This window comes from Dendrobates tinctorius, unplaced genomic scaffold, assembly GCF_039654945.1.
Source record: "Dendrobates tinctorius isolate UK_male_01 unplaced genomic scaffold, ASM3965494v1 ptg000084l, whole genome shotgun sequence".
NCBI lineage: Eukaryota > Metazoa > Chordata > Amphibia > Anura > Dendrobatidae > Dendrobates > Dendrobates tinctorius.
Window position 1 is genome coordinate 25,832,312 of NW_027361752.1, and position 18,949 is coordinate 25,851,260.

The 18,949-nt window shown below is 40.0% G+C and overlaps 1 protein-coding gene across 5 annotated transcripts in view; it reads left to right on the forward strand.

The window, feature by feature from the left end:
* CHODL (chondrolectin) overlaps nucleotides 1-18,949 on the forward strand; it is a 124,724-nt gene that overhangs the window by 77,921 nt on the left and 27,854 nt on the right. For 4 of the 5 annotated variants that reach the window (XM_073584496.1, XM_073584495.1, XM_073584492.1 and 1 more), the window contains exons 3-6: nucleotides 2,095-2,252; nucleotides 8,078-8,125; nucleotides 12,682-12,765; nucleotides 13,127-13,229. In XM_073584496.1, the coding sequence (XP_073440597.1) occupies nucleotides 2,095-2,252; nucleotides 8,078-8,125; nucleotides 12,682-12,765; nucleotides 13,127-13,229 (393 nt within the window). The remainder of the gene's footprint in view (nucleotides 1-2,094; nucleotides 2,253-8,077; nucleotides 8,126-12,681; nucleotides 12,766-13,126; nucleotides 13,230-18,949) is intronic. The other variant, XM_073584494.1, reaches the window with a different exon arrangement.

The window sequence follows — 18,949 nt, forward strand, 5'->3', positions numbered from 1 at the left end:
AAGCGAGTCACATCCCTACAGTATGTTGTATGAATGCAGTATATATTTAGCATGTATGTAGTATGTAGTATGTATGTTGTATGAATGTGGTATATATGTAGCATGTATGTAGTATGTATGTATGTATGTATGTTGTATGAATGTAGTATATATGTATCATGTATGTAGTATGCATGTATGTTGTATGAATTTTGTATGTATGTATGTTGTATGAATGTAGTAGTATACATGCAGTATGTATGTATTATATATGTATGTTATATGAATGTAGTATATATGTAGCATGTATGTTGTATGAATGTAGTATATATGTAGCATGTATGTAGTATGTATGTATGTAGTATATCTGTAGTATGTTTTTTTTTTTTGTATGTATGTTACATGTAGTATATATGTAGTATGCATGTTGTATGTATGTAGCATGTATGTAGCATGTAAATTTTTTTTTTTTTTTACATTCAACACATTAGCCGGATGATGGGACTACTACTGTCCCATCATTGGCTAATGTGTCAATCACTGTCATTGTAGCAGGCATCGCCTGATGGGACTTGTAGTCCGATCGGACGATGCCTGCACACACACACAAGACCCCCGGCAGGCCCACACAGACCACCGGCAGCTGGCACAGGCCCCCGGCAGTCGGCACAGACCCCTGAGAGGCCCTTACTGACCACCGGCAGCTGGCACAGTCCCCCGAGAGGCCCGCACAAGCCCCGGCCGCACACACAGACATGCACAGAGTCCGCCCACGCACCGCCCACACTCTTCCCCCCTCCCGAACAGGATGTACAAGGAAAGAAAGGGTTTTTTTTAATTCTGATATTTCTGTCCCATTGACTTGAATGGGACTTCCGGGATCGGAATCGGCGATACCCAATACTTTTTTTTGTATCGGGCCGATCCAATCCGATCCGATATTTCTGAATATCGGATGGTATCGCTCAACACTAGTGAATACTGTATATGTGGGTGAATAAGTAAGGAAAATATCTGCAAGGAGTTTGTATGTTCTCCCTGTGTTTGCGTGGGTTTCCTCCGGGCTCTCTTTTCTTTCAAAGATATACTAATAGAGAATCTAGATTGTGATCCCCATTGGGGACAGTGATGTTTATGTATGTAAAGTGCTGGAGAATATGATAGCGCTGTATAAGCAATGCATAATAAATATGATTCTGTAAATGTATACATGTACTGTATATCTGTGTATGTCTTAAAAGGTTTCTCAAGGTTATCACATATCTGCAGATGATAATTTGCCAATTTGACCACTTGGAACCCCATGAATTCCAAAAACAAGGCTCAGAAACACCCAGTTGGAATGAAGAATTGGTAGTGTTTCTGGAGTGCAGAACTTGGCTTTTTCTGACAGGCCCATAGACAATGAATGGACAGCCGGAATACAGTAGTGATCACGCATGCCAGCCACTTCTCTATTCATTGTTTATGGGTCTTCCGGAGAAAGCCATGCACAGCGCCCCACTGTCATAAATGGTGTACGTGGTAGTAGTGAGTATGTGCTGCCACCTATACATTTTCACAGGTCATATCAGAGTCCTGTTCATGAGATCTGGAGGGTCAGATAAGTCGAACACACTTCAATTAGCAAATTATCACCTTGTTGTGAAGGGTGATATATTACCAAAGTGAGAAAATCCCTTTGAGTATATACTCGACCCCACCTTTCAGTAATAGTAATTCTTTTTTGTTCTACTTTACATTTATAAACCAGGAAACTCTGGATGAATGGTGGTTTAGGTTTTAGCAGAGTATCAGAAGCTGCTCTATACACGTGTATATTCATATATTTTTTGCTGTAGTTTTGACATATATTATTGTGTATAATATATATATATATATATATATATGTGTGTATCTTTATGGAATTATATTTATTGACTTCAGTTGGAGAGTGTTGTGAATATGAAACATGATTTGTACAGAGGTCATTATGCAGAGAGGATGAAGAGGTAAGCTGTGACTATCACTTATTAAAAATGGCAGACAATGTGTTATCTCTAAACTGTATGCCATTTTTTCATGACACATTGCCTTTAAGTATATATGAGTTGAAATATTTGTGTACATTGGTAGGAACTGGTATGCAGATGAACCATCTTGTGGTAGTGAAGCATGTGTCGTCATGTATCATCAGCCAACAGCAAATCCTGGTATTGGAGGCCCTTATCTTTACCAGTGGAATGATGACCGCTGTAATATGAAGCACAATTTCATATGTAAATACCCCCCTGGTAAGTGAATTTACATTCTTCACCTTTTTTATTATAGTTTATATTATTGTCATTATTTATTGTGTTTATACTTTTTATACTTCCAATATTTGTACCTTGTAAATTGGTTTATAAAACATATACCATGTGTATATATATATACACAGTGCCTTGTGAAAGTATTCGGCCCCCTGGAACTTTTCAACCTTCTCCCACATATCATGCTTCAAACATAAAGATACCAAATGTAAATTTTTGGTGAAGAATCAACAACAAGTGGGGCACAATTGTGAAGGTGAACGAAATTTATTGGTTATTTTACATTTTTGTGGAAATTCAAACACTGAAAAGTGGGGCGCGCAATATTATTCGGCCCCTTTACTTTCAGTGCAGCAAACTCACTCCAGAAGTTCATTGTGGACTCTGAATGATCCAATGTTGTCCTAAATGACTAATGATGATAAATATAATCCACCTGTGTGTAATCAAGTCTCCGAATAAATGCACCTGCTCTGTGATAGTCTCAGGGATCTGTTTGAAGCACAGAGAGCATCTTGAAGACCAAGGAACACAACATGCAGGTCCGTGATACTGTTGTGGAGAAGTTTAAAGCCGGATTTGGATACAAAATGATTTCCAAAACTTTAAACATCCCAAGGAGCACTGTGCAAGCGATCATGTTGAAATGGAAGGAGTATCATACCACTGCAAATCTACCAAGACCCGGCCGTCCCTCTAAACTTTCATCTAAAACAAGGAGAAAACTGATCAGAGATGCAGCCAAGAGGCCCATGATCACTCTGGATGAACTGCAGAGATCTACAGCTGAGGTGGGACAGTCTGTCCATAGGACAACAATCAGTCATATACTGCACAAATCTGGCCTTTATGGAAGAGTGGCAAGAAGAAAGCCATTTCTCAAAGATATCCATAAAAAGTGTAGTTTAAAGTTTGCAACAAACCACCTGGAAGACACACCAAACATGTGGAAGAAGGTGCTCTGGTCAGATGAAACCAAAATCAAACATGGTGTGGTAGCTTCATGGTTTGGGCCTGCTTTTCTTCAGTAGGGACAGGGAAGATGGTTAAAATTGATGGGAAGATGGATGGAGCCACATACAGGACCACTCTTGAAGAAAACCTGTTGGAGTCTGCAAAAGACTTGAGTCTGGGACGGAGATTTGTCTTCCAACAAGACAATGATCCCAAACAAAAAGCAAAATCTACAATGAAATGGTTCACAAATAAACGTATCCAGGTGTTAGAATGGCCAAGTCAAAGTCCAGACCTGAATCCAATCGAGAATCTGTGGAAAGAGCTGAAAACTGCTGTTCACAAATGATCTCCATCAAACCACACTGAGCTCAAGCTGTTTGCCAAGGAAGAATGGGCAAGAATTTCAGTCTCTCGATGTACGAAACTGATAGACATACCCCAAGCAACTTGCAGCTGTAATCGCAGCAAAAGGTGGCGCAACAGAGTATTAAGTTAAAGGGGCCGAATAATATTGCACACCCCACTTTTCAGTTTTTGTATTTCCACAAAAATTTAAAACAACCAATAAATTTCGTTCAACTTCACAATTGTGTCCCACTTGTTGTTGATTCTTCACCAAAAATTTATATTTGATATCTATATGTTTGAAGCATGATATGTGGGAAAAGTTTGAAAAGTTCCAGTGGGCCGAATACTTTTGAAAGTCACTGTATATATTTATTTTATCTATATATATAGTAGGGATTCATTCTCTCTGGTAAGCATTTGGTAGTATTCACATAGGCAATGGGGTTTGGTCCAAACAGGTGTAGTGTTATTGCTTTCATAAAACTCCAAAGGATTCAAAAACAAAAACAGCCTCTTCTGGGCACTAGGGTATCACAGCACATTAACAGTTCATTTAGCAAGGCACCTATGGCAGTGCAGGCTTGCCTAAACAGAATTCAGTCCTTTCTTCCAGAGCAAACATCATACACTAAGGAGGTACAGTCCTACCATGTCTCGGTATCCCCTTCAGCCTAAGCTCCTTCAGTTTCTAGTGCCAAACAGAAGTATTCAACTTTGTGCACAGTTCACACCGAACAGGCTGCAGCTTCCACACGGTTCTCTCCAGCTCCAACCCACAGACTGTTCAATTTTCCTAGCTGACCCTTGCAGTTTCCATTCAGAAAGCAAAATTGGCTTGTCTCTCTACCAGCTATATCTCACATTTTCGCTGAGCACTCACCAGCAGCACATTCGACTCAGCTTCATTATCCAGCAGACTGACCCACCTAGTGAACATAGGCTCTGGTTCTCAGTCAAAGCAAGTCAGGTGTATCTTATCAAGACTTGAAGTGAAGTGCTAGGATTTAGCCCTAGCCTAACTGGCTTTGATATATATATGTTATTCTGTAGCTATCTAATATACAATTTTGTGGTGTTAAATACCTTCAAATTTGACAATTTTTTTGCGCAACTTAAAAATGTGATGTTTGGCATTTTTATGTCAGTTCTTATCAGCTTTACCAAAATAGGCAGTGCATGGGTGGGACAGAGCGTGACTACATCTGTTTATCTTATTCAAGAATATGTATGCCAATTTAATGGTGTACATTATGCCAGTAATATATTTTCAATGGAGGCGCATATCAGTTATAAGATGCGCCTAATTCATGATGTGACATGTTCCTCTGAAAGAATTAACCACATTTTATACCAGATCACTCATTCATGAACCCAGGTGTGCAGAATGCCAGACTTTAACGAACTGGAGCCTTTGTGCTTCATTTGCTCATTGCTTTATACATTAGCGTTTGGAAATTTGTGAACTCTTCAGAATTTTAAATATTTCAACATAAATTTGATTGAAAACTACATCATATTTTCACACAAATCCCAAATGCAGATAATGAGAACCAAATGAAACAAATGAGTAAAATTTTAGATTTTGTCATTATTGTTATTGTGGAAAATGATCCAATATCACATGTCTGTAATTGGCGAAAGTAAGTGAACTTTAAGGATTCGCAAAAAAATTGAAGGTGAAATTAGAGTTATGTGTTTTCAATAAATGGGATGATAATAAGGTGTGACTGGGAGACTTGTCTTATTTAAACAGCGGGAATCTTATTAAACTTTGACCAGCATAACACATTAGTGGAAACGTAACATAGTACGAACAAATCGGATGTCTGAAAATCTCTGAAGAAGAGTTGTTGATGTTCATCAGCTACAAAAGGTTACAAAACCATCTAAAAAGAAATTGGGACTTCACCAACTCACAGTCATAATGTGTACAGCTGAAGGAACTTCAAGACCATTATTATCCAGGGATGGTCAACCAAAAAAATACTCCAAGAGGAAAGTGTATAATAGTCCACAAGGTCATTAAGAAACCCAAGTTAATCCTTGAGCAGTTAAATGCCTCTCTTACATCAACTAATATCAATGTTCAGGCATGTTTGGCAGGTGTTTCAAGGAGAAAGCCATTTCTCGCCAAAAAGGACATTACTTCTCATTTGAAGTTTTCTAAAGATCATCTTGACAATACAGAAAGATATTAGAACAATATTTTGTAAACAGAAGAGATAAAAAAATAAAGCTTTTTGGGTTAAATAAAAAATGTTATATTTGGAGAAAGAAAAACACTATACTACATAAAAAAAAATCATACGTCTGTGAAACACGGTGGTGGTAGCATCATGGCTTGGGTCTGTTTTGCTACATCTTGGCCAGACGGCTGCCATCATTAATGGAACAATGAATACTGAATTTTCTCAGCAAACTCTAAAGAAAAATGTCAGGGTTCTATCCATAAGCTGAATCTCAAGAGATCCTTGATCATGCAGCAAGACAATAACCCAAAGCACACAAGACATTCTACAAAAGAATAGTGAAAAAAGAATAAAGATAAAGTATTAGAATGGCCAAGTCAAAGTCCTGACTTTAATCCTAAAGAAATGTTGTGGAGGGACCTGAAGCGAGCAGTTCACGGGAGAAAACCCACCAACATTAAAGAGTTGAAGCGGCTTTGTAGGGAAGATTGGGCTTTCATCCTTAGAGGTGTGCCTGGCACAATTATACACACCTCATGACACTGAGAGCTATAAAGATGCCCAGTGCATCGCTTAAACGCTTAACTGGAGTTCATAGCTTCACACTTTTGTGTTGTCTACTATAATTTTAGTGTTATTTAGTCTGTACTCTCTGGCTGGCATGACCTGCGGATTTAGGTCATGTCACCGTGATGACATCATCACAGGTCCTTCTACACTTCTATGTTTCTGCTTATTAAGATTGGTCAGCGTCATACCGGAAGTACAAGCCCACAGTAAAAACAATCTGATAATACACACTTGAACTTAAGTAAAGTCAAATCATTATATGTCAATTATTTGATTGCTAATATTTCCACAACTGGAAGGTGAAATAATAAAAAACAAAACTTTTTATTCTTCTCTGCAGTCACTATTACATAGTGTGTGCAGCTCAACATGAAAAATTTGGTGAAAGGTCATCTTTGAAGTACCATTCCAGTGTTTTGTTTTATTTCAGCTCTGGAGTGGTGCTACTAATCTATGTTACCTGACCCTAGTCTTAAACTTACAAGTCTGTGTCTTCAGCTCTTCCCAACTACTCTCCAGTCCCGTGGTACCATTTGACTGACCGGAAGGCAGAGGTAATAGTAACAAGCTCTCAATCTAGGTCTATGAGAACCTCGCTCTGCCCTCATTCTAGCTCTTATAGACTTATATTGAGTTATGACTTCCAAATTGCTCCAGTATACACTGACACGATCTGGCAGGTCACAACTGGAAGGGTGCCGAGAACAGAAGAAGACAGCGCCTGGTAAGTATAAGACTGGGAGCAGGCAACTTAGCCTAGTAGCTCAAGAAAAAAATGTAAACTACATGCATTATTGTTTTTTGATCGATATCTACTATACCGCGGTTTATATTTATATATTAATGCTTGTTTCTTTTGCTATTTTAGTTTTTATTTTACTTTTTGCTATTGCTTCACTATTGTGCCTTTTTGTACTTTTATTAACTTGGCATTTGGTATGTTATATACAAAGGTATCAGCTGGTATTTTATGGATAGGGTTGGGGAATCACCCCTTATATATGTGCTTTTTGAGTGTTTTTAATTTTAATTTGCATCTCATTTTGCATTATTTCATTAAATATATTTGCTATATATTTTTCAATATTAGTTTTGAGGGTGTGCATAGGTTTCTTTATATGTGAATCTCTCTCTTTTGTGTAGTAAATGAGCAAATGATAGACACCATGTCAGAAATCTTTTCGACTTTTGTACCTATGATAGATTAGTAAAACAGAAATATGCAGATGTAAATCCAGCCTACAAGGAACCAATATTTGCTCTAATCTAATTTGTTCAATTATTTTAATTTTCTTAGATGCATATTTTATAGTACATTTTGCCATGAGTGGAACAAGCTGCCACGAGAAGTGGTGAGTTCTCCTTCAATGGAAGTCTTCAAACAGAGGCTGGACAGACATCTGACTGGGATGATTTAGCGAATCCTGCTTTGAGCAGGGGGTTGGACCAGATGGCCCAGGAGGTCCCTTCCAACTCTACGATTCTATGATTCTATGATTCTATGAAAGTTTTGTTTCAAGTAGTCATGACAATCTGGTCCCTAATGCATATTTAGGGACACAATGCAGTAATAGGTTTATTCCTGCAGTGCCTGCAGTACAAGCTGAGTCCCTGTCCACGTAGTTATGTACTATTTTAGCATGCTCATTGTGATCCACTTTACTTGGCATGAAAAATGAGTGCTTGTTACATGGAGCTAACAGAGTTTCTACACCTCTTGGGCAATTCTCTTTTCTTTAACAGAAAATATCCTAGAGAAAGAATTAGGAGACAGAGCAGAGCCAGATCATGGTAAGAAACTGAAAGCCTTTCAAATACAGAAAGTATCCCATGATTCACTGGCCAAAAGGATAACTCAATTATTATGGACGTATTTATGGACGAATATAGAGATGGAGAAGTAATCTCATAGAGGATAATAATAATTGAGCATGGTTCTGAAATGTTCCCTTCTGGTTTGCTCTAATTTCATTTCCAGACTTCATGTAATGTGACAGTGAATCCTGAGTTTTTTTTTTTTTTGCATTTTGATTATGTTGTCAGAATCTAGAGAACGGAAATGTTAAAAAAAAAAATGTGCATATGGATAAAACATTAGATTCTATAACATGTTCCATAATAAGCCCATAAAGTGACGACTGGAGGCAAGGAAATACAGTAGACTATTTAGGGTTACTTTCCCTTCCGTGAGCCTTACGGCAATTCATTTGTGCTGAGGAGGCTCATATGTGAACATGTAGATATGAGAAAATCGATTTGAAGTAAATTGAATTCAATCGTCAAAAAAAATTCTGCATCAGTTAGGCTGGTTTCACATTTGCGTTTTTTAGCGCTGGAAAAAAATGCACACCTGCGCATGCGTTTTTTCCCCTATATTTAACATGGGTGCGCATACCTGCGCACTGGTCAGCGCATGTATGCGATTTTCATGCGCTGCGTTTTTTTGGGGTGTGCGATTGGATTTTCCAGACGCAGCATGTTGCATTTTTTGGCCCTGCAAAAAAGCGCATGCGCACATATGCGCACGTTTTGCGCTAAAAATGGCCATTATAGCCTATGGATGCGCATATGTGCGCACTGGCATGCTCATGTATACGTTTTTTTGCATATGCGTTTTTTTTTTTAAACCATGGAATTTAGGGGTTTGGGTTAGAGTTAGGGTTAGTTAAGGGGGTTTAGGGTTAGGGTTATGGTCAGGGTCAGGGTTAGGGTTAGGGTTAGGGTCAGGGTTAGGGTTAAGTATGGTTTTGTTAAGGATTAGGGTCATGGTTAGGGTCAGGATTAGGGTTAAGTATGGTTTTGTTAAGGGTTAGGGTCAGGGTTAGGGTTAGGGTTAGGGTTAGGGTCAGGGTTAGGGTTAGGGTTAGGGTTAGGGTCAGGGTTAGGGTCAGGATTAGGGTTAAGTATGGTTTTGTTAAGGATTAGGGTCAGGGTTAGGGTCAGGATTAGGGTTAAGTATGGTTTTGTTAAGGGTTAGGGTCAGGGCTAGGGTTAGGGTTAGGGTTAGGGTCAGGGTTAGGGTTAGGGTTAGGGTCAGGGTTAGGGTCAGGATTAGGGTTAAGTATGGTTTTGTTAAGGATTAGGGTCAGGGTTAGGGTCAGGATTAGGGTTAAGTATGGTTTTGTTAAGGGTTAGGGTCAGGGTTAGGGTTAGGGTTAGGGTTAGGGTCAGGGTTAGGGTTAGGGTTAGGGTTAGGGTCAGGGTTAGGGTTAAGTATGGTTTTGTTAAGGGTTAGGGTCAGGGTTAGGGTTAGGGTTAGGGTCAGGGTTAGGGTTAGGGTTAGGGTTAGGGTCAGGGTTAGGGTTAGGGTTAGGGTCAGGGTTAGGGTTAGGGTTAGGGTCAGGGTTAGGGTTAGGGTTAGGGTCAGGGTTAGGGTTAGGGTTAGGGTTAGTTAGGGTTTAGGGTTTGGGTTAGGGTTAAGTATGATTTGGTTAAGGGTTAGGGTCAGGGTTAGGGTTAGGGTTAGGGTCAGGGTTAGGGTTAGGGTTAGGGTCAGGGTTAGGGTTAGTAAAGTCATGGTTTGGGTAGTGTGAGGGGCCACCTAAAAAGGTTGGAAAAAAACGCAAACGCGGTAAAAACGCGCTAAAAACGCATACAAACGCATAAAAACGCTGCGTTTTTTTCATGCATGCTCATAAAAATGCTTGAAAAAAACGCAGCAGTTGTATGCTTATGTATGCGTTTTTTCAATGCGTTTTTTTGCGGGAAAAACGCGCTGCAAAAAAAAGCAAGTGTGAAACTAGCCTTAGAGAGGGCTCATATTGGCTCGTGTATGGCTGAGCAGGCTTTCAAAAAATGACTTAAATCTATCATACTACATGGAATATTATGCAGCTACTCATAGGGACTATAATAGCCTATGTAAAAGCAGATGCAGGGAATACAGCAGCGGTTTTATGGTGAATCTTAGGTATGGGCAAATTAATTCTAGTGGAATTGAATTTGGCTCAAATTTTGCAAAACCTCGTATTCCCCAGAATATGGATTTTTGTTAATTAACTTTGTGTAAATTCAGGGGGAAAAAAGCAAAATGACTGACATTTTGCCACCGAAAGTTTATAAAAAAAAGTGGCATTTGGCATTCACAGCTCTTCTTCTGTCGTTGGTCTGTGCGTCTCTCGTGTCTTTACTCTTAGGTGGGACTTCTGAGCACAACCAAGCAACTTGGTGTAGCTCATATTGAACAGTTGGACTTATGCTAAGTTTTGCTTTGGGAACCTATAATTTCATTTTATGCTCCTGCTTGATACGATTCTTTGACTTCAAACATCCCTATTTCATTGATCAAGTACGGACTGCAATTTCCAGATTGGATGAGGGTCTTCTGACCTGAACTAGCATCATTATAGGCATATATGAGTCCCAAAATGTGAAATGTGGATGTTTAATGTCAGCCTTAGGCTGAGTTAAGACGATGTGGCTTAAATCACTCTGCATGCGGAATACAATGGTATCACAATACTTTAGTCCATCAAAACCACAATATTGCACGACAATTGGCAGTGCTATTCTGGTAATGATTTTGGACCTATGGAGCAATTGGCCATGAAGACCCAAATTCAACCTGCATAATTTTCATTGCAAATCACGAAACAGCTTGTATATAAAGAGTAGATTGACTATAAATGCTATAATTTGTATACATATATACACGTGGTCAAAATTGTTGGTACCCCTTGTTTAATGGCAGGAAAACCCACAATGGTCACAGAAAAAACATGGATCTGAGAAAAGTAATAACTAAAAATCTATGATAATGAACAAATGAAAGTCAGACATTGCTTTTCAACCATGCTTCCACAGAATTTAAAAAAAATAAAACTCATGAAATAAGCCTGGACAGAAATGATGGTACCCCTGAAAATAATGTGACAAAAGGGTCATGTTAAATCAAGGTGTGTCCACTAATTAGCATCACAAGTATCTACAATCTTGGAATCAGTGAGTGGCCTGTATAGAGGGCTACAGATACTCACGTGCTGTTTGGTGACATGGTGTGTATCACACTCAACATGGACCAGAGGAAGCGAAGGAAAGAGTTGTCTCAGGAAATTAGAAAGAAAATTATAGACAAACATGTTAAAAGGTAAAAGTTATAAGACCATCTCCAAGCAGCTTGATGCTCCTGTGACTACAGTTGCGCATATTATTCAGAAATTAAAGCTCCATGGGACTGTAGCCAACCTACCTGGACGTGGCCGCAGGAGGAAAATTGATGACAAATCAAAGAGACGGATAATACGAATGGTAAGAAAAGAGCCCAGAAAAACTAATACACAGATTAAAGGGGAACTTCAAGCTCAAAGAACATCAGTGTCAGATTGCACCATCAGTCGGTATATGAGCCAAAGTGGACTTCATGGGAGACGATCATTGAGGACACCATTGTTGAAAAAAACCATTAAAAATCCAGACTGGAATTTGCCAAACTACATGTTGATAAGCCACAAAGCTTCTGGGAGAATGTCCAATGGACTGATGAGACAAAAATGGAACTTTGTGGCAAGGCACATCAGGTCTATGTTCACAGACGAAAAAATGAAGCATATCAAGAAAAGAACACTGTCCCTACTGTGAAAAATTGAGGAGTCTTTGTTATGTTCTGGGGCTGCTTTGCTGCATCTGGCACAGGGTGTCTAGAATCTGTGCAGGGTACAATGAAATCTCAAGACTATCAAAGGATTCTAGAGAGAAATGTGCTGCCCAGTGTCAGACACTAGGTCTCAGTCGCATGTCATGGGTCTTGCAACAGGATAATGACCCAAAACACACAGCTAAAAACACCCAAGAATGGCTAAGAGGAAAACATTGGACTATTCTGAAGTGGCCTTCTATGAGTCCTGACCTAAATCCTCTTTAGCATCTTTGGAAAGAGCTGAAACATGCCGTCTGGAAAAGGCAGCCTAAAAACACGAGACAACTGGAGCAGTTTGCTCTTGAGGAGTGGGCCAAAATACCTGTTGAGAGGGGCTGAAGTCTCATTGACAGTTATAGAAATCGTTTGATTGCAGTGATTTCCTCAAAAGGTTGTGCAACAAAATATTAGGTTAAGGGTGCCATCATTTCTGTCCAGGCCTATTTCATAAGTTTTATTTTTTTTATTCTGTGGAAGCATGGTTGAAAAGCAATGTCTGACTTTCATTTGTTCATTATCATAGATTTTTTAGTTATTATTACTTTTGTCATATTCAAGTTATTTCTGTCACCATTGAGGGTTTTTCTGTCATCAAACAAGGGGTACCAACAATTTTGACCACGTGTGTATCTAAAAAAAAAACTGATCACTAATGATAGTAAAAATAATACTACCAATACCAAAAATAATTTACTTTGTTTCCGACTTCTAGACCCACTGTCTCCTGTGACCACCGATATAACTTTCGCTACAAGCAAGCCGGAAGACTCCTCTCATGTATCCATGGCAGAAACAGGTGATTTGTTTCCATTAAGTCGAAACAGCTCAGCTAAAATTCATTTGTGTGGGCGAAATGCTTACTTCATTTTCCAATAAGAGCAGCAGCGTGCAGTAAATATTCCCATAATATAGTTGTCAGGCTGAAGAAAGGCAGCGGCCTGTGCTGTATCTCAGAGCAGTAATTAAGGCTGTGATAGCGGCTGATCATTTATTAATTATCAATACTTTTAAAGGCTGGAATAAATATAATTATATTGCTGTTTAAGCAGAGAACATTAGTTATGTGCAGCAAACTGCTGCGTGGAACAATTGAGTGGGAAGGTGGATTGTTAATATTTTTTTTTCTGTTTGCTTTCTTCTTTCTCTTCATCTTCTAGGAATTATGCCAAACCTAATCTATGTTATTATACCCACCATACCGCTGCTGCTGCTGATACTGGTGGCGTTCGGGACCTGCTGTTTCCAAATGCTACATAAAAGGTACAAAGTATCGCTGCACAAATGCTGCTCTGTGTAAATTAGTCTCCGGGTGGAATTGCAACTGTTTCAGGTCATCATAACGAACGAGGAGTCAGATAATTAGGATGAAGGCATAGATCATAAATTTGGACCTCTGACTATTAGAGAGAGGGTCTGGACTGGAGACAACATGTAACTCCAAAATAAATGTATTTGGAATATACAGTATACTGTACGTGTGTGTGTGTATATATATACTAGCTGAAGAGCCCGGCGCTGCCCGGGCATAGTAACTAACTGTGGCTAGTTATAACAAATTATAATTATCCTCCATCCCATAGTCCCGTGCCCATATACCCTTCATACATATCCACAATCCCATAGTCGAGTGCCCATATACCCATCACACATCCTCCATCCCATAGTTCCATGCCCATTTAACCATCATACATATTCTCCATCCCATAGTCCCATGCCCATATACCCGTCATACATATTCGCCATCCCATAGTCGAGTGCCCATATACCCATCACACATCCTTCATCTCATAGTCCCATGCCCATATAACCATCATTCATATCCTCCATCCCATAGTCCCGTGCTCATATACCCATCATACATATCCTTCATCCCATAGTCCAGTGCCCATATACCCATCACACATCCTCCATCCCATAGTCCCGTGCCCATATACATATCCGCCATCCTATAGTCCCGTGCCCATATACCCATCATACATATCCTCCATCCCATAGTCCCGTGCCCATATACCCATCATACATATCCACCATCCCATAGTCCCGTGCCCATATACCCATCATACATATCCTCCATCCCATAATCCAGTGCCCATATACCCATCACACATCCTCCATCCCATAGTACCGTGCCCATATACCCATCATACATATCCTCCATCCCATAGTCCAGTGCCCATATACCCATCACACATCCTCCATCCCATAGTACCGTGCCCATATACATATCCACCATCCCATAGTTCCGTGCCCATATACCCATCATACATATCCTCCATCCCATAGTCCAGTGCCCATATACCCATCACACATCCTCCATCCCATAGTCAACCATTATGACATCATAATGAGCGGCGGCAGGGCTTGCAACCTATGATGACATCAGCGTCGCCATGGCAACCATTTTGACATCATAATGAGGGGCGGGCTTGATACGCACACACTGTTTCCCCAGTATGCAAATAGAGGCATTATGACATCATAATGAGGGGCGGGGCTTGACGCACACACACTTTTTCCCCAGTATGTAGATAGGGGCAAAATTGTTTGGTGAATTGGAACGCGCGGGGTTAACATTTAGCCTCACAACATAGCTTAGGATGCTCTCGGGGTCCAGACGTGTGACTGTGCCAAATTTTGTGGCTGTAGCTGCGACAGTGCGGATGCCAATCCCGAACATACACACACACATACATGCACACACACATACATACATACATACTGTACATACATACATACACACTTTGAGCTTTATATATTAGATACAGTCATGGCCAAAAGTATTGACACCCCTGCAATTCTGTCAGATAATGCTCAGTTTCTTCCTGAAAATGATTGCAAACACAAATTCTTTGGTATTATTATCTTCATTTAATTTGTCTTAAATCAAAAAACACAAACGAGAATGAAGCAAAAAGCAAAACATTGATCATTTCACACAAAACTCTAAAAATGTGCCAGACAAAAGTATTGGCACCCTCAGCCTAATACTTGGTTGCACAACCTTTAGCCAAAATAACTGCGACCAACCGCTTCCGGTAGCCATCAATGAGTTTCTTGCAATGCTCTGCTGGAATTTTAGACCATTCTTCTTTGGCAAACTGCTCCAGGTCCCTGATATTTGAAGGGTGCCTTCTCCAAACTGCCATTTTTAGATCTCTCCACAGGTGTTCTATGGGATTCAGGTCTGGACTCATTGCTGGCCACCTTAGAAGTCTCCAGTGCTTTCTCTCAAACCATTTTCTAGTGCTTTTTGAAGTGTGTTTTGGGTCATTGTCCTGCTGGAAGACCCATGACCTCTGAGGGAGACCCAGCTTTCTCACACTGGGCCCTACATTATGCTGCAAAATTTCTTGGTAGTCTTCAGACTTCATAATGCCATGCACACGGTCAAGCAGTCCAGTGCCAGAGGCAGCAAAGCAACCCCAAAACATCAGGGAACCTCTGCCATGTTTGACTGTAGGGACCGTGTTCTTTTCTTTGAATGCCTCTTTTTTTCTCCTGTAAACTCTATGTTGATGCCTTTGCCCAAAAACCTCTACTTTTGTCTCAACTGACCACAGAACATTCTTCCAAAACATTTTAGGCTTTTTCAGGTAAGTTTTGGGAAACTCCAGCCTGGCTTTTTTATGTCTCGGGTTGAGAAGTGGGGTCTTCCTGGGTCTCCTACCATACAGTCCCTTTTCATTCAGATGCCGACGGATAGTACGGGTTGACACTGTTGTACCCTCGGACTGCAGGGCAGCTTGAACTTGTTTGGATGTTAGTCGAAGTTCTTTATCCAACATCCGCACAATCTTGTGTTGAAATCTCTTGTCAATTTTTCTTTTCCGTCCACATCTAGGGAGGTTAGCCACAGTGCCATGGGCTTTAAACTTCTTGATGACACTGCGCACGGTAGACACAGGAACATTCAGGTCTTTGGAGATGAACTTGTAGCCTTGAGATTTCTCATGCTTCCTCACAATTTGGTTTCTCAAGTCCTCAGACAGTTCTTTGGTCTTCTTTCTTTTCTCCATGCTCAATGTGGTACACACGAGGACACAGGACAGAGGTTGAGTCAACTTTAATCCATGTCAACTGGCTGCAAGTGTGATTTAGCTATTGCCAACACCTGTTAGGTGCCACAGGTAAGTTACAGGTGCTGTTAATTACACAAATTAGAGAAGCATCACATGATTTTTCGAACAGTGCCAATACTTTTGTCCACCCTCCTTTTTATGTTTGGTGTGGAATTATATCCAATTTGGCTTTAGGACAATTCTTTTTGTGTTTTTTTCATTTAAGACAAATTAAATGAAGATAATAATACCAAAGAATTTGTGTTTGCAATCATTTTCAGGAAGAAACTGAGTATTATCTGACAGAATTGCAGGGGTGTCAATACTTTTGGCCATGACTGTATATATATATATATATATATATATATATATATAATGGGTACGGAAAGTATTCAGACCCCTTTAAATTTTTCACTCTTTGTTTCATTGCAGCCATTTGGCAAATTCAAAAAAGTTTATTTTTTCCTCATTAATGTACACTCTGCACCCCATCTTGACTGAAAAAAAAACAGAAATGTAGACATTTTTGCAAACTTATTGAAAAGAAAAACTGAAATATCACATTGTCATAAGTATTCGGACCCTTTGCTCAGTATTGAGTAGAAGCACCTTTTGAGCTAGAACAGCCATGAGTCGTCTTGGAAATGATGCAACAAGTTTTTCACACCTGGATTTGGGGATCCCCTGCCATTCTTCCTTGCAGATCCTCTCCAGTTCCGTCAGGTTGGATGGTAAACGTTGGTGGACAGCCATTTTCAGGTCTCTCCAGAGAAGCTCAATTGGGTTTAGGTCAGGACTCTGATTGGGCCAGTCAAGAATGGTCACAGAGTTGTTCTGAAGCCACTCTTTTGTTATTTTAGCTGTGTGCTTAGGGTCATTGTCTTGTTGGAAGGTGAACCTTCGGCCAAGTCTGAGGTCCAGAGCACTCTGGAAGAGGTTTTCATCCGGGATATCACTGTAGTTGGCCACATTCATGCTTCCTTCATTTGCAACCAGTCATCCTGTACCTGCAGCTGAAAAACACTCCCATAGCATGATGCTGCCACCACTATGTTTCACTGTTGGGATTGTATTGGGCAGGTGATGAGCAGTGCCTGGTTTTCTCCACACATACCTCTTAGAATTATCACCAAAAAGTTCTATCCTCATATCATCAGACCAGAGAATCTTATTTCTCATAGTATGGGAGTTATTCCTGTGTTTCTTAGCAAACTCTATGTGGGCTTTCATATGTCTGGCACTGAGGAGAGGCTTCTGTTGGACCACTCTGCCATAAAGGCCCGACTGGTGGAGGGCTACAGTGATAGTTGACTTTGTGGAACTTTCTCCCATTTCCATACTACATCTGTGGAGCTCAGTCACAGTGATCTTGAGGTTCTTCTCTACCTCTCTAACCAAGGCTCTTCTCCACGATTGCTCAGTTTGGCTGGACGGCCAGGTCTAGGAAGACTTCTGGTGGTCTCAAACTTCTTCCATTTAAGGATTATGGAGGACACTGTGCTCTTATGAACTTTGAGTACTGCAGAAATTCTTTTGTAACTTTGGCCAGATCTGTGTCTTGCCACAATTCTGTCTCTGAGCTCCTTGGCCTCATGATTCTCATTTGGTCTGACATGCACTGTGAGCTGTGAGGTCTTATATAGACAGGTGTGTGACTTTACAAATCAAGTCCTATCAGTTTAATTAAACACAGCTGGACTCCAATGAAGGAGTAGAACCATCTCAACGAGGATCACAAGGAAATGGACAGCATGTGACTTAAATATGAGTTCTGAGCAAAGGCTCTGAATACTTATGACCATGTGATATTTCAGTTTTTCTTTTTTAATACATTTGCAAAAATGTCTACATTTCTGTTTTTTTTTCAGTCAAGATGGGGTGCAGAGTGTACATTAATGAGAAAAAGAATGAACTTTTTTGAATTTACCAAATGGCTGCAATGAAAGATTGAAAAATTTAAAGGGGTCTGAATACTTTCTGTACTCACTGTATATACATACATATATTACTGTAGAGGCAAAATGAGTGAAATAAAAATGTTTTTTGTTTGGAAAAATAATGGTCATAAATTATATCTATCAATCTACCTACGAAAGAAAAAATTAGAGCAGCACAGAGTCCGGGTGCAAAAACCTCCCCTAGGCAAGTACCAAACTTTATATTCAGAGTTCCAAAAATACAGGAGCAGCACACCCTAATATGTGAAAAGGAGCTTTTTTATTTTAGCCCATAATGGCAACGTTTTGGTTCAGAAAAATGAACCTTTCTCAAGCAATGGGTATGTGCAAATGCTGAACATTTAAAGGGTGTACATAATTACAATATTTAACCATAATAACATAAAAAAGAGCATTACTCTTCATCATAAAGCATACACAAAAAGTGCAGTGTTATACAAATGAAAATATATCATATAAAGTGAAGTGCATATCATGTAAACATAAGAAATATTATACAAAGTGTGTTATAACACTGGCTTTTTTTTGTGAAGATCATTCAAAAACATTGGTCTGTGTTACAAAGAAATAAAGTAATAGGAGGACTCCTACCAGCCTATCCTAAATTTGTGTGTAGAAAAGCACAGACCGTGGGCGATCTCATAGCCCGCACAGAAAAGATGGCAGCCGACATATGAGTTACCACTGCTGTGAACAATGCTGCATTTGAAATTTAGCTGAGAATACAGTATGTGTGTCTGTCTGCAGCTGTCTGCATGTGTGTGTAACTGTCTGTGTGTGCACGGTTGTCTGTATGTGTGTTCAGTGTGAGGGTATCTGTGTGCGTGTGTCTGCAGGTGTGTGCTGGTGTCTGGGTACGGTAACGCTACCGCCGGTGCTGTCGGTCACAGCGCTGCGGGATAATGCTGTCAAATGTCAGTGTGATTCCGCAGCTGACTGTGACCCACAGCAGAGAAGCAGGCTT